The following is a 14,720-nucleotide window of genomic DNA, read 5'->3' on the forward strand; positions in this document are numbered from 1 at the left end:
CCTTCATCAGAATTTTTCTGATGAAGGGACTAGGCCTGAAACGTCAGCCTTTCTGCTCCTACGATGCTGCTTGGCCTGCTGTGTTCATACGGCTCTGCACCTTGTTGTCTCGGATTCTCCAGCATCTGCAGTTCCTACTATCCCTAGCCTTGAATGTTTGTTTCTATTTGTCTGTGGGATGTAGTCACTAGCTAGGCTTTTCAGCATTCAGCATTTATTGTCGATCCCTAACTGCCCCTGACAAGTTGGTGATGAATTGCCACCCTCTGCTGGTGCAGTCCATGAGTGTATGGACACCCACAGTGCCGTTAGGAAGGCATTTCCAGGATTCTGAACCAACAACACCAAAGGGATGTTGATACAACTGAGTCAGGGGAGTGGTGTGACTTGAAGGGCCACTTGCAGGTTGTAGTGTTCCTATGCATCTGCTGCCCTTATCTTCTTAGGTATTGAAGCCTGGCTTTTTGGAAGGTCCTGTTGCAGGAGCTTTAGTGAATAACTGCAGAGAATCTTACAGCACATGTTGCTGCCACTGCACAGCAGTAGCAGATTAGGTGCCAGTCAAACAGGTTACTTTGCCATGGATGGTGTAAAGCTATTTGAACATTATTGAAGCTGCATCCATCCGAGCAGGTGAAAAGTATTATATCACACTCCTGATATGCGTTTTACATGGTGGATAGGCACTGGGGTTGGGGGGTGTTGGGTGAGACAAACGGTGGGTAACTTGTTGTAGAATTCCTACTCTGTGCCCTGCTCTTGTAGCAATGTTATTGATATGACTGGTCCAGTTCAGTTTCTGGTGAATGATAATCCCCAGAATGCTGATCATTGGGAATTAAATGGTGGTAATGCTAGTTAAGGTTAGAGGCACTGATTAGATTGTTCGTTGTTTGAGATATTCATTACCTGTCCCTTCTGTGGTGCAATTATTATTTGCCACTGATCAGCTCAAGCCTGAATCTTGTCTAGGTGTTGCTGCACTTAGAATCTGAGGAGTCATGAATAGTGCTAAACCTGGCACAGTCATCAGTGCACATCCCCACTTCTGTGTTCATGATGAGGGAAAGTCATTGAAGGATCAGGTGAAGATATTGGACATAACATAGAAGATGAAAAATGTTCTTGTGCTGCAGTGATAGTGACCCTACCTCTCGACCAGGGGACTCAGGTTCAAATACACCCTGCTGAAGAGGTGTGTAATAACGTCTCTGAGTAGGTTGTTGAGAAAAAACCTGTCTTAAAAATGAATAACCAACAGCCACCAACATCTTCCTCTCTGCTCACTATTACTTCAAGCAGCAGAGCTTCCATTGTTTTTTATTAACTTCATATTTGCTTGAGCTCCCTGATGTCACATTGGTTGAATGTTGCCTTTCTGTCAAGGGTAGTCACTCTGATCTTCTCTCTGGACTTCAGCTCCTTTATTAACATTTTAGATGTTGCAGTAATAAGGTCATGCACGGAGCCTCCCTAATGTAACCCAAACTGAGTGTCAGGGAGTAGGTTATTCTTTTGTAATTGCCACATGATTGTACTGTCGGCCACCCACTCTATCACTGTGCTGATAATAGAGAGTGAACAGATTGGTAATTGGCCAGGTTGGATTTGCCCTGCTTTTTATGTACAGTATATACGCTAGCAAGTTTTCACGTTGTTAGGGAGATGCTATTATTGTGGCTGCATTCATTGCTTGCTGTGATGCACAGGCCTTGCGTACTGTTCCTGGACTGTTGTCAGAGCCCGTAACACTTGCATTATTCATTGCCTTCAACCTTTTCTTGATAATGTGGAGTGAATCAAGTTGTTTGAAGGCTGGAATCTGTGATGTTGGGGATGTCTGGAGCAGGCCGAGACAAATATTTCACCAAGCACTTCTGACTGAAGATGAATGCAATATTTCAGTTTTGTCTTTTTCACTGATGTGCTGGGCTTCCCAATGATAGATTGTGGGGATATTTGTCAAGACAATGATTCCTGATATTTGTTTACTTGTCCACCACCCATGAGTTGATGTAGCAGGACTGCAGAGATTAGATCTGATTCACTGATTGTGGAGCCACATAGTCCTGGGTGTTACATGTTCCTTCTGCTGTTTGGCATTCAAGTAGTCCTGTGTTTTTATTTCACTTGGTTAAAACTTCATTTTTAGTTATATGTTGTTCTGCTTCTGCCACACACTCCTGCACTCTTCTTTGAACCATGGTCGATTGTATGGCATGATGGTAATGGTAGAAGAGTACAGATTCATCAGCAGGGTGGGGGGTTGTGATAATGGTATTCAGAAAAATATTTGCTTGTTTGACCTGATGCCATGAAACTCCACTGGAGCCAATTTTGTTAACTCTCAAAGCAACTAGTTCCTAATTATACACCACTGTGCTGTCACTTAGTGGAAGTCCTGAGTTAATTACACTCTCAAATAGGCAAGCAAGCTAATTCATTTCACAACACCAGCACAGAGAGGTTATAAAATCAATGAAACCTGACATATCACCTAGTGTGGAACTAGAAACTTCAAAATCACCCCTCCCCCTACCGCATCCCAAAACCAGCCCAGCTCGTCCCCGCTTCCCTAACCTGTCCTTCCTCCCACCTATCCCCTCCTCCCACCTCAAGCCCCACGCCCATCTCCTATCTACTAGCCTCATCCCGCGCTCTTGACCTGTCCATCCTCCCTGGACTGACCTATCCCCTCCCTAACTCCCCACCTACACTCACCTTTACAGGCTCCATCCCCTCCTCTTTGACCTGTCTGTCTCCTCTCCACCTATCTTCTCCTCTATCCATCTTCTATCCGCCTACCCCTATCTCCCTATTTATTTCAGAACCCCCTTCCCCTCCACCATTTCTGAAGAAGGGTCTAGGCCCGAAACGTCAGCCTTCCTGCTCCTCTGATGCTGCTTGGCCTGCTGTGTTCATCCAGCTCTGCACCTTGTTATCTCAGGAAATCGCTGAGTCTCCCTTGAACAGCACCTTCTAAACCAGTGACTTCTAACACATAGAAAGATGACGACAGCAAACAAATTGGATACTGCCAGCTGCAATTTCCGCTTCAAATCACACCATCCTTACTTGGAACTGTGTCTACTGTTCAGTCAAAAAGTTGTAACTGCCTAGCTGTAGTATGTTGTACTTACACCAGATGTACTGGTGATTCAAGAAGTTTTATCATTTCCACCTCGTCTGGGGCAGTTAGAGACTAGAAACAGATGCTGGCCTTTGCCAGCGACACACTCATTCCATTAAAGAACTTTTTAAGAAAGCCAATAAAATCTTTGTGTGCAGTTATAATTGTGATTAAATGTTCAGTGTCATTGATTGAAAAAACCAGGCAGTAAATATTTGGCAGTATTGATGAACTGTATTTAATATTAGATCTTCATTTTTGATTTTGTGGTTTTACATCCTGAACATGTTCATTCTGTTTAATTTCCTTGTTTGCAACTTAATGAAACAGTAACTAATGAAAATTACAATTTTTTTGCTGTAAATTTATAGTACCACTAAAATTGACGACATTATGCCCAGATTTTGGAGGGGAATGCAGGATTCCCACTACTGATTGCGATGCAGTGAAGCTTTCGAAAAACATGCATTTGTGCGTAGGTATTCAGTGAGACCAGGATCAGACTTGTCAGAACTTCCTATACCTCAGTGAATAAATAACCTGTTAACGCTCAGTCTTACTGCAAGTAAGACCACTTGGTGCTAGCATCTGTGAAACTATTTTCGGCCTTTATTATTAGGAAAACTTTAATACTTTTATCTTATTATGAAATTAATAATTTTGTGACCCATATTTGATAATACTATTCTGACCTTGGGTAGTTGGCATCAGGTTCAACGAAATGGCAATCAGATCATTAATCACATTTTACATTGCAGCGTTGTTTGTTTTGCTTTGGTATCTGGGCAAAGTTAGAAATTTTTGTAAGCTGTATTCTTAGAAGTTGATAATTTTTGTAAAGGTGGCAGAGTATAGCATTGCATTAAGTATTGTTTGGTGGAACAAATATCAGGTAGCTTATTTTAAAAATAAAGCAATATTAGGTTTTTACTGTTTGTGTTTTTTGAGGTTCATTATGCAGAAATCTTACACAGCGTTTTATTTCTGTACATCCTTGCATGCAAATAAGTGAATCATGGTGCCTTTCCCAAGCCTTGTATGAACAGGACTGGGGTAAGGGCTCTTCTTTCTTACACTCCATAGTGCGTGCACTTGCTCAATAAGTAAGCCCTATGTTTCTCAGGCAATGGATTCAAATCTTGAATGCTCATGGTCCTTTGATAATTCAAGACAAAAATCAATATTTGTCACATGATACTTCTTCCAATTGTGGCTATTTTCAGCACCCATTTCATTACTAAGTTATTCCAGGTAGTAAAATTAATGCTGATCTTTTAAAGAAAAAATTTACAAGTATGAAGGACATTTTTGTATTTTCACAAGGTATACAGGTGAATAATTGTGCACGTCTGAATATTTGAGCGTACTTTCTGCAGTCAGATCATTAAGAAAATCTTAGCACCAGAATAGTTGGGTCCTACATGATGAATTGGAATGGAAGACTTGAATCAGTTCATCTCTCATGTTCCAGTAACCCTTACTGGAAACGACTGGATAATGCAACACTTACATCTTTTCACTGTGAAAAATCTAATAGTGCATGTGAACTATAGATAATGGATTTCAATGCAGATTAGGGGTCAGCCTTGAATTGGCTCAATCTGTATGTCTTAACTGGCCGAGCTATGGGTGATCTCAATAATTTGGGTTTTTCTTACGCTTAGTAAAGTGCTTTATATTTTGGCTTTAAAAAATGACTCCTGACAGATGCTTGTATGAATCAAATGAATCACGTGTGTTGTCAAGTCTGTTAGTTGAGCATGCAATTTATGAATTGATGTGCTTCACTGGAGTAATATTCTACCTGGTCAATCTAACAAATTTAGCAAACATAGGACCTCTGAATCCAATCTCTGTGTGTAACATACAAGTATTAAACTTGTCAAGTAAAAACCAATTAGCATTAGTCTGACCCCTGACAAGACTAATCTTTAACATAAAGCAGTTGAATTGCCTGAGATCCATAGATTTAACTTTAAATGGGCTTACGTGTGGTTTTGTGATGTTTGTCATTGTTGCTTGCTTCTTTCACCAATATGCCATTGTTAACTGCAAAGAAAAATGCTGATACTTGCTGTGAAACTGACATAATAATGCAGTGCTTATGCATGCTATGCTGTTGTTCACCATTGTAGATAATCTAAGATGAGCAAAATGGACTTAACAGGTACAAGGACCAATTGTGTTTTTCGACAAGCAGATTACGCAAAAAATTTATATGGAATATTTCCCAAGAGCAATAAATATTACCATTCGTTTGAAAGCAGACTTAACTAAAATTGTAACTAACACCTGACATTTTCACGTTCTAACTCCATGGAAGTAGTTTCATTTTAACTCCTGTTAGTGTTCATCCTTGCACATTTTTTGTGATTTATTCTTTATAGAGCAGCTGTAATTTGATTCTCAACTCTCTTTATACATTTGTGTAGATGCGGCTCTTATTATTTTGTATTGTCTAAGGAAATAATTACAGATACGTTTTTGTCATTAATGGGGAGGTTGAAGTTAAATTGTGTAGGCGTGCACAAAAAGTACTGCTATTTACAATTTCTGCACAAAAATAACCATATACTTATTAATTGCTCTAAGGTGGAACAGAAGACTGGGTATCATTAGGATTCATGCTGTTCAGATCAATTGTGAAAATAATATAGAGCAAAGTAAACAGCTTTATTTAAGATAAGAATTTTAAATGTTCCGGACCTTGGAGAGCACTGGAGATCAGAGGGACCTTCGTGTGCATAACCATGGATTCCTGAAGGTAGCAGGGCAGGTAGATTGGGTGGTTAAGAAGGCATGTGGGATACTTGCTTTTGTTGGTCAAGGCATAGAATGCACAAACAGGGAGGTTACGCTGAAACTGGACAACATACTAGTTAAGCCACAGCTGAAAAGCTGTGTGCAGTTGTGGTCACCATATTATTGAAAATGTATTATTGCACTGGAGAAGCTGCAATGAATTACAGGGATCCTGCTTGGGTTGCAGGATCTGAGCCATGATGAAAGATTAGATAAGTCAGGGTTGTTTTTTGCTGGAGCAGTGAAGATTGCAAGGTGTATATGGTTGATGGACGTAGGGTGGATAGGAAAACACTTTTTCCATTAGTAGAAGTATCAATAACCAAGCGGTATTGCTTTATACCCTTGCCTAAATCTAAGAGGAGAGTTGGGGTAATTTTTTCAGAGATAGAGAGAGTCTGGAACTCACTGTGTGAAAGGGTGGTTGAGTCAGAAACACTCATAACGTGTAAATAGTATTTAGATATTTGTTTGCTTTGTCATAGCCTCCATAGGACTAGAGGCAGAAGATGCTGTGACTGTAGTCAGATCTTGGTGACTGATGCAGACAAAATGGGCTGAATGGCTTCCTTCTATGTCATAGAGTTGTACAGCATGGCAACAGACCGTTTGGTCCAACCTGTCCTTGCCAACCAGATACTCCAAATTATGCTAGTCTAATCAACATTTGCCATGATTTGGCCCATATTGCCCTGAAACCCCCTCCTATTCATGTACCCATCCAGATGCCTTCTAAATATTGCAATTGTACCTGTCTCCACCATTTCCACTGGCGGCTCGTTCCATATATGTAGTACCCTCTGCATGAAAAAACTACCTCTTAGGTCCCTTTTATATCTTTCCCCTTTAACCTTAAACCTATGTCCTCTAGTTTTGATCTCCCCTACCCTAAAGAAAAGACCTTGGCTATAATCCGCTGAGTTCTAAAATGGCTTTTGCTGCAGCACGTGGTCCTTTTGCTACTCTTGTTATTTTTCAGAATCTTTACATTAATTGTCCCCAAATGTGTACAAATGTCCTTGTAAACAAGCATTTTAAATTCATTGAGATTTTACAAAGGTTTACGAGATTTATCACTTTTCACAGGAGTTGCTTTAGTTTAAGTGAATTATTTTCTAATCAACAATCCCAAGTATACAGTACCATAAGATATATTTATATTTTTAGTTTTATAAAGCAGCCAATAAAAGTGTACAGAACCAGGTGATGAATGATAGTTGGGTCTGTTACTTTTACTATTGCCTTGGAATCAATCATTAACAAATTGTTTTTTGTGCTTTTTTTAAAACAAAGTTGTGAAGTTGTTCAAACGTTTTGTAGATTTGAGGAAATTGTAGCGCGTTTTCTCAGACATAGTAGCATAAAATGGACATTGAACCAATGAAATAAATTTGGGAGCAATGACCAGATGCTTTGTCAGAATGGTGGATTTTACGGAGGGGTTTCAAGAGCTGGAGAGTAGATGAATTTTGGAGGACCAAAAATAGAAATTCCTGGAAAAACTCGGAAAGTCTGGCAGCATCTGTGGTGAGAAATCAGTGTTAACGTTTTCAGATCCTGGATCGTTAACTCTGATTTCTCTCCACAGGTGCTGTCAGACCTGCTGAGTTTGTTCCAGCACTTTGTTTTTCTTTCACATTTCCAGAATCCGCAGTTCTTTAGGTTTGTGCTCGGCCTTGAACTCTCATGACTGAAAGGTCAGATGCCACTGAATGAAGGAAGAATCAATGTAGGCAAGTTGAGACGCTGCAATGAACCTTTTTTTGGTTGGAATTGTCCAGTGATGGAGGAGACAAATCAATGATGGAATTCACAAAGATGAGCATTTAAAATTTTCAGTTATGTTAAGTTTCAAAGAACATGAACATGATTAAATGAGTTTTAGCTGCAGGAGTTTTAGTAGAGTGCTGTATTTGAATGAGCTGAAATTTATGGGATTGGAAGATCATCCAGAACTTTATTGGAATGATCAAATATTCAAATTCTTCATCATATGTTGAATTGAGATATGAATGTCAGTATCTGTATTTCATGGTCTTGTGTTCAAAGAGATGGAACAATTTTTCTTTGAAGAACGTTACCTGACCCTTCTACCCCCAAAACGTATTTAATAAATGTTATTAAAAAAATTTACCACATTATTTTCTGCACTGCATCTGCTTCTCTTGCTGAGGATACTGATGACTGTATGCAAGAAGGATCAATATTAGGGTAGTACTAACAGTCCCCATCAAAGCCACAAACCATGCTGGTTTTGGTTGTACAACCCTATTCCTTCACTGGAGTGCTATATTGCTTCGTCAGAAATATTGCCCTTCAGATGAAGTGTTAAATTCAGCAAAGCTTGCCTATTCTGAACATTTGGGTTAGACCCTTCCCATTATTTGAAGAACTGTAAGTTCTTCCACCATTTTGGAGAATGTTTCTTCGATGAACATAAATTATCAGTGTATCTTTTGTAGTTATCTAATTGCCATTTCTGGGGAAGTATATACAAATAAAGACTAAACTGATACAACCTTTGATTTTTGGAAGTTATTTAATGAACAAAATACTGTAAATCTTTTTTTAAATAGTTTAATGAGCATTATTTATAGTATTAAAAAGAATGAGAATGTTATGAGTAAAGGTAGATTACAGCAAAAAAACTTCCCATTTATGTAGACCAAGCCTTTTCAAAACAAAACTACACAAGTTGAGATTTTTATTAATTAGATACTTTGTATATTCTTATCATGACAGTTGCATACAAGAATATGTTTTGGTTTTCTGGTTTTAAAAAAAAGAGCAGATTCAATTGTTTGTATAGCTGTTGTGTATTTCTTCTCTTTAACCCCAAAAGATTTGGTGGTTCTGGTTGGCTTGTGGAGTCATAAATTAGATTGGTTTCTTGAGTTCAGAACTCGACTTCACCAATCGTCTGAAGTAAGGGAAAATCTTCGTCTATCTTTTTGAGAAAAAGTTTACCAAATTTGAAATGGCATGATAATATATCAATGCTGGGAAGCATAATTTCTAATGGAGATTTTAATAGATGTGATTTCAAAACTTTAATAACTTTGTTTTCATATCTTCTTGAAATATTTCACTCCTGTACTTACATTGGTCCACTTCTAAGCCATACCATTTGATACACATGTGTGGATTTGCTGCTTATCAGCTCAGTGGTGGATGCAATCTGATACTGTATATTTGAGTATCAAGATTTAATTGTAAAGCTTGTTGCTTCATTCTGATGCTGAAAGGCAAATATATTGTCTTTGAAGAGCAGTGCAGCTTGGGGCTGTTAAAAGTTTATGTATTAGCCTTAACTCTCGATTTGTTCAACTTTTGTACCTGTTTGAATATTGGTCTGGTTGACACAACTATGAGGTACACACCTTGATAGTTTTGAACCTAACGTTAACTTCTCGTTTCTCCAGCATTTGAGGAGCTCGAGAAAGCACTGGTCGCAGCTCAGAAATCCGAAGATAAGCGTAAAAAGCTGAAGCAGGAGATGGAAAAACGGTTAAAAGCTATGGAGGAAGCAAATGAAGAACAACAAAAGAACTTGCAACAGGAGCTTTCACGGGTTAAGCTGGAAATTGCTACTGTAATGAAGGTAAGAAAACTAATGGCTGATAAAATGTAAAGTTGCTGTGGAAATTCTTTTTGATGCTGCATTTACTTCTCTAGTTTGTAGAGCTGATAACTGATGTGGTCTCTAGTCCTTGATGCACGTTGGAAATCAAATCATGATTTTTGCATGTCTGCTTTTTTAAAAAAGTATGAATTTTGAAATTTACACCTGTCAGAGATAAAGGAAAGACTTTTGCCTGGAAGAGGGCACCCAGTAGAATTGTACTCAGGCCTCTTAAAAAAATTTTTAAAACGTCTCTCAAGATGTTAAGTTCAAGTTGAATATTTCTGACTCCTCTCAGTTGAATTACCGGGCGGCACACGGCTCAGTGATTAGCTCTACTGCTTCACAGCATAAGGGACCTGGGTTCATTTCCACCCTCAGGCGACTTTCTGTGTGGAGTTTGCACATTCTCCCTGTGTCCCCATGGGTGACTTTCCTCTGGGTGCCCCGGTTTCCTCCCATGTCTAAAGATGTGCAGGTTAGGTGGATTGGCCATGGGGAGTGCAGGACTACAGGAATAAAGGTTGGGCCTGGTCAGGATGCTCCTCAGAGGGTCAGATTAGACTCAATGGGCTGAATGGCCTGATTCCATGAAAAATAATGGCCCACATTTTAGCGGTGAAGCAACTGCATTCATTGCTGACCTTGAAGAAATCTGCTCATGTACATGTAGTGATTTCTGTGGTGTGGTTTTTCCAAAAGAAATTTGAACTTGACATATGGCATCACTGATGCAGCAGCAAGCAGGTAAGGAGCCAATTGCGGTAAAGTATTCTCTCGCATCAAAGCAAGAAGTTAAATCCATTTAATACTCTTTATTTTAAAATTGAATTTTCTGAGTTGACTGTCAACGTTGATGAGTAAAAAAATTGGAGTAGTGCAAGTGAAGATGTATGTTTTTAATATATACACTATGTAGGCTATGTGGCATTACTTTGTGGTTTAATAGCGGTTTTGCATTTCTCTAGTTAATTGTATAAGATTTTATTAACTTGTGAATTGAATTCTGCAGTGCTGTAGAATTTATATTGCATTGTTTCAGGTTTGACTGCAAATCTGCAATAAACCTGGTTTGCTTGGATATAACTTGACAAGCGGACATGCAGAATGTTTTATGATTGTAAAGCTACAGTAATGCATTTCAGCAAGCTGATTACAGTGTAGCTGAGACATGTTCGGCAAATGTTCAACACTGAACTTCAAATGTGCTTTTCATTTAACCTTAGGATGTGTTAAGTCACTGCAATATAGTAATATGAAAACTAATCTAATATAAATGAAAATGACTGTTTTTCTTTAAAACATCTTGATTTCATTATCATGCAATGATATATTTTAACATTAATCATTTTGAGATTTGCAATGATCTGAGATGCTGTATTTTCGTTTTTTCTCTTCAGTGAGATTGTGAATGCATTGTTTTTTAGAATGGAGTAAAATTGAACAAGTCAAGGTGGGCTGGTCAGGTAGAAGGTGAGAACAAAAAGATAGGAATGAATAACTGGAATAAACACCCCTTTCAAAGAGAACTGGTTGGCAATCTTTTTGTTTACCTTATAGACAATGAAAATTATAGACAATGACAATGAAAATATCACATGTAAAGGCTTTTTTAGTGAGGCAATGAATGGAAGGAACAAATAGGCATCAGAAAAGATGATGAAAAAGGAGAAAAAGAGACATTGAAACTCAAGAAAAGCAAGTAAGAAACTGAAAATGCAAGCAATCTAAATGTGCATGTTTGAAACATTTGTCTCCAAACATACAGCAGATATGTTAGCACCAAAATATCAGACCAGTGCCAGTTTCAGGTCTAGCCTGTACCAACATTGAATTCTAATGTAGTATTTATACTTGAGGTACAAATTTAGTTTACTTTTCACTCAGATGTTTATCAAAACACTGTATGTTATCAGCACATCCTAACACAAGAAAATGACAATGAAAGTACATTTTCCAGTTGCTGAATTCAGTATTCAGACCAGACAATGGCAGGTTGTAAGGGAGAAAAATGAGCAAGTTCTCCTAAAACATGTGATTAGTGCAGCAAATGATGGTCAGTGAACTAAAGTGAGTGGGATTATTCAGTGGTGAATCTTGTGGAGATCACGTGCAGATCTTGATGATCGCCTCGATGCTCAGCCAGATGATCGCCAAATTCACAAATGGTCATCAAGCTGCAGTGGCAACTAATTTAGTCCGTCCTAAATTGGAGGAAGTGCACACAAAACACTGTCTTAGGCAGGAAGGAGCTTTTGAGACACTGGGAAATATTGATAAACTGTTGTGTTTCTTAGAAGGGAAGCTGGAAGTGAGAGTAGTGAAACATGAATGTTTCCTTCTAAATGTTATAATTAGTGTTATTGGGTGATGCAAAGTAATGTGATGTGGGGCAGAATGATGCGCAGTGAGCTCAGATGGGACGCATGTCATTGTTTAGAAGAGATAAAGAAAGCAAAGTTATGGAAGTGGAGCTGACCTGGCCAGATGCCATATCCATCATATGTGATCTTGAGAGAACTGTCTAGTATATATACACAAGGAGGATATTTCCGCTTGATGGGGAGGCAAAAACTAAGAGACAGTTTAAAAATAAGAGGTCTCCCCTTTGCTGTCAAAGAGTCATTACAATGTGGAATTCTCTTCTTCAGAAGATTGTAGGGGCTGCTATTTAATTAACTCTGCTTTGAATACATTTAAATCTGTAAAAGAAAAGAGAGTCACAGATACAAACAGGAAAGTGGAGTTGAGACTATGACCAGATCAGCCATGATCTAATTGAACGTAGGGCCAAATGGCCTATTTATGGGAAGGAATACACTTTACATAGTCAGGGTCTTGCGCTGTTTGTTGTTGCCAGGGATAAAGAGAGAGAGAAGCAAAGTGAGAGAAAAGCTCAACAAAGGGCATGATGTTTGGAAATTGTAACATAGGCAAAAAAAAAACTTTTACGTAAAATCTTGAATATGATTTGAGGAAGAATTCGGAGGGTGTCATCAGTCACATTAGAGCAAGGGGATAGGAGCACAGTGGTAATGTTACTGGACAAGTAATCCAGAAGCCCAGGCTAATACTCTGAGACCGCAAGTTTAAATTCCAGCACAGAAGCTGTTAGAATTTAGTTTTCCAAATTTAAAAGCTAGTCTCAGCAATGGTAATATTGAAACCATACAGGATGAGAAGACAGAGGTGACTGGTAGGCAAAGAAGAAAGACAGAACCAGAATCCTGCAAGAATCATGAGTTCATCTCGCTCTCCCATCACTATTCACTTCTGAATATTAGTGAATGTGATGGTTCATTTGGAGAGTACAGCTAGAGCCAGTCCACAGCTGACTAAGCTGTAACTGAAAGGAGAAAATATGACTAGAAAGCAACCATGAAGGAGAAGTGAATGGCCAGAATTTCTGTGGCCACAGACCACATTTTGAGCAGTGTGTAACATATGAGATTGAAAGAAATGCACATAATTACTGTTGCACCTGGCAAGAATGTTTGGAGTTTTCAATAGTGAGGAGAGAGGAGGTAATAGGGCAAGTGATGCATTTACTGCACTTGTGTGGGATTGTGCCCTGAGAAGGACAAGGTGCATAGGAGAGTTTGAGAGGGAATTACAATTCAACAGAATCATACCTTGTTAATATACAATAAAAATTTGTAGAAATTGTTGTAAGATTATGGATTATATGTAATTATATTATAATATGGTCAGGGCAAAAAGAACTATTTGCAAAGATTTTCTTGATTGCACTTTGTTTTTGTAAAAAAAACAATCATGTTACTTGGTAGCAAATGTCCTTTAGATTTCCATGCTTTTTGAGGAAAGCTAATGTTGTAAATTTGTTTCTTCCTTTACAAGTCCTCTGAAGATCGTATTGGAGAATTGGAGAAATATCATATGGAAGAACTGACCTGCAAAGAAAAGGAGTTTGAGCAGCAGTTGCAAGTTTCTCAGCAGGAGTTTCAGGAACAGTTAAAAAAGGCTCTGGTATGTATCATGTAACCTCAGCTTTTTATTGCAAGAAAAATAGATTGATCATTTCCCATTTCATGTTTAATACATGCTGAGACACAAAGCCACAAAGACTATGTCTCAGTAGTATCCCCATTGTACCCAGAACATCATGACAATGACCTTTAGAATCAAATATGACCTTGATCTCTCCTGTTATTTTGTTGTTACTTTATCCTGCTTTGAGTGTTGTATGTTCTTGCAGCACTTTCTCATCTTATTCAAAACTCTTTTTCCAGGTATCATACCAGTTTTCTCAAAGAGCTGCCTGCACTGATTTCCTCCCTCAGTCTTGACCCTACTCAATGTCAACAACCACATCCAATAGTGTCTCCTTCCTTGTTGAACTAATAACACCTCAGAAGATACCTCAGAATCTCTTGCCGTCGTGGCCTTTACCATCTCAGTCTGTATGAGAATAATTTGAAAGTTACATTGTCAATACTCTGAAGTTTTTTCACACCTCTAATTTCCTGGCAAATTTATTTTATATCTCCCTTGTTAATTAATGGCCTGTAGAACACACCCAGTAATATGCAAGAAACTCCATTATTGGTTATCTCTGACCAAATAGATTTTTGCTTGACCTTACAGGCATTGCCTCTTTCCAAGACTATAATATTCTCAATCAATATTACTTGCCTTTCAGATCTTTCTTGAGTACCTTGTGTTCAGGAATATTTATTACCCAATCTTGCCATTTACAAGCCAGCTCTCCATTATCACCACAATGTTGCTGAGCAGCTTACCAACCTTATTTACCATGTTTCAACAAGACGTAGTACATAAATAATAACAGCAAGGTAAAACTTTTTTAGCTCCTAAGGGTTACAGTTCCCTCCCTTAGAATGTATTTCTTGCATTGGTAGGACATTTTTGACTGCAAGTTTCTTGTTGATTTTGATGATGCAGTCTTGTATTTAAGAAATGCACATCACATTGCAAGCACTGAGACTGTCTGTCTGCCCATCCAAAACCAAAACAGATGGAAGAACTTACAAGGCCCTAGCCTTGAGCTTTGAATCAGAATTACAAACCGTCCATGATCACAAGATGCAAAGTATTGCATAGAATGTTTGAAAGCAAATATTCAAATGATTTTTGTTTAAAATGGTGGTATGTGATTTGACTGTACAGGTTCATTTATTCAGGCTA

The 14,720-nt window shown here is 38.5% G+C and overlaps 1 protein-coding gene across 2 annotated transcripts in view; it reads left to right on the forward strand.

Moving 5' to 3' along the window:
- golga4 (golgin A4) overlaps positions 1–14,720 on the forward strand; it is a 128,498-nt gene that overhangs the window by 52,066 nt on the left and 61,712 nt on the right. For both annotated transcript variants that reach the window (XM_048595648.1, XM_048595649.1), the window contains exons 11-12: positions 9,355–9,533; positions 13,413–13,541. In XM_048595648.1, the coding sequence (XP_048451605.1) occupies positions 9,355–9,533; positions 13,413–13,541 (308 nt within the window). The remainder of the gene's footprint in view (positions 1–9,354; positions 9,534–13,412; positions 13,542–14,720) is intronic.

This window comes from Rhincodon typus, chromosome 4, assembly GCF_021869965.1.
Source record: "Rhincodon typus isolate 14 chromosome 4, sRhiTyp1.1, whole genome shotgun sequence".
In the NCBI taxonomy this organism is placed as follows: domain Eukaryota; kingdom Metazoa; phylum Chordata; class Chondrichthyes; order Orectolobiformes; family Rhincodontidae; genus Rhincodon; species Rhincodon typus.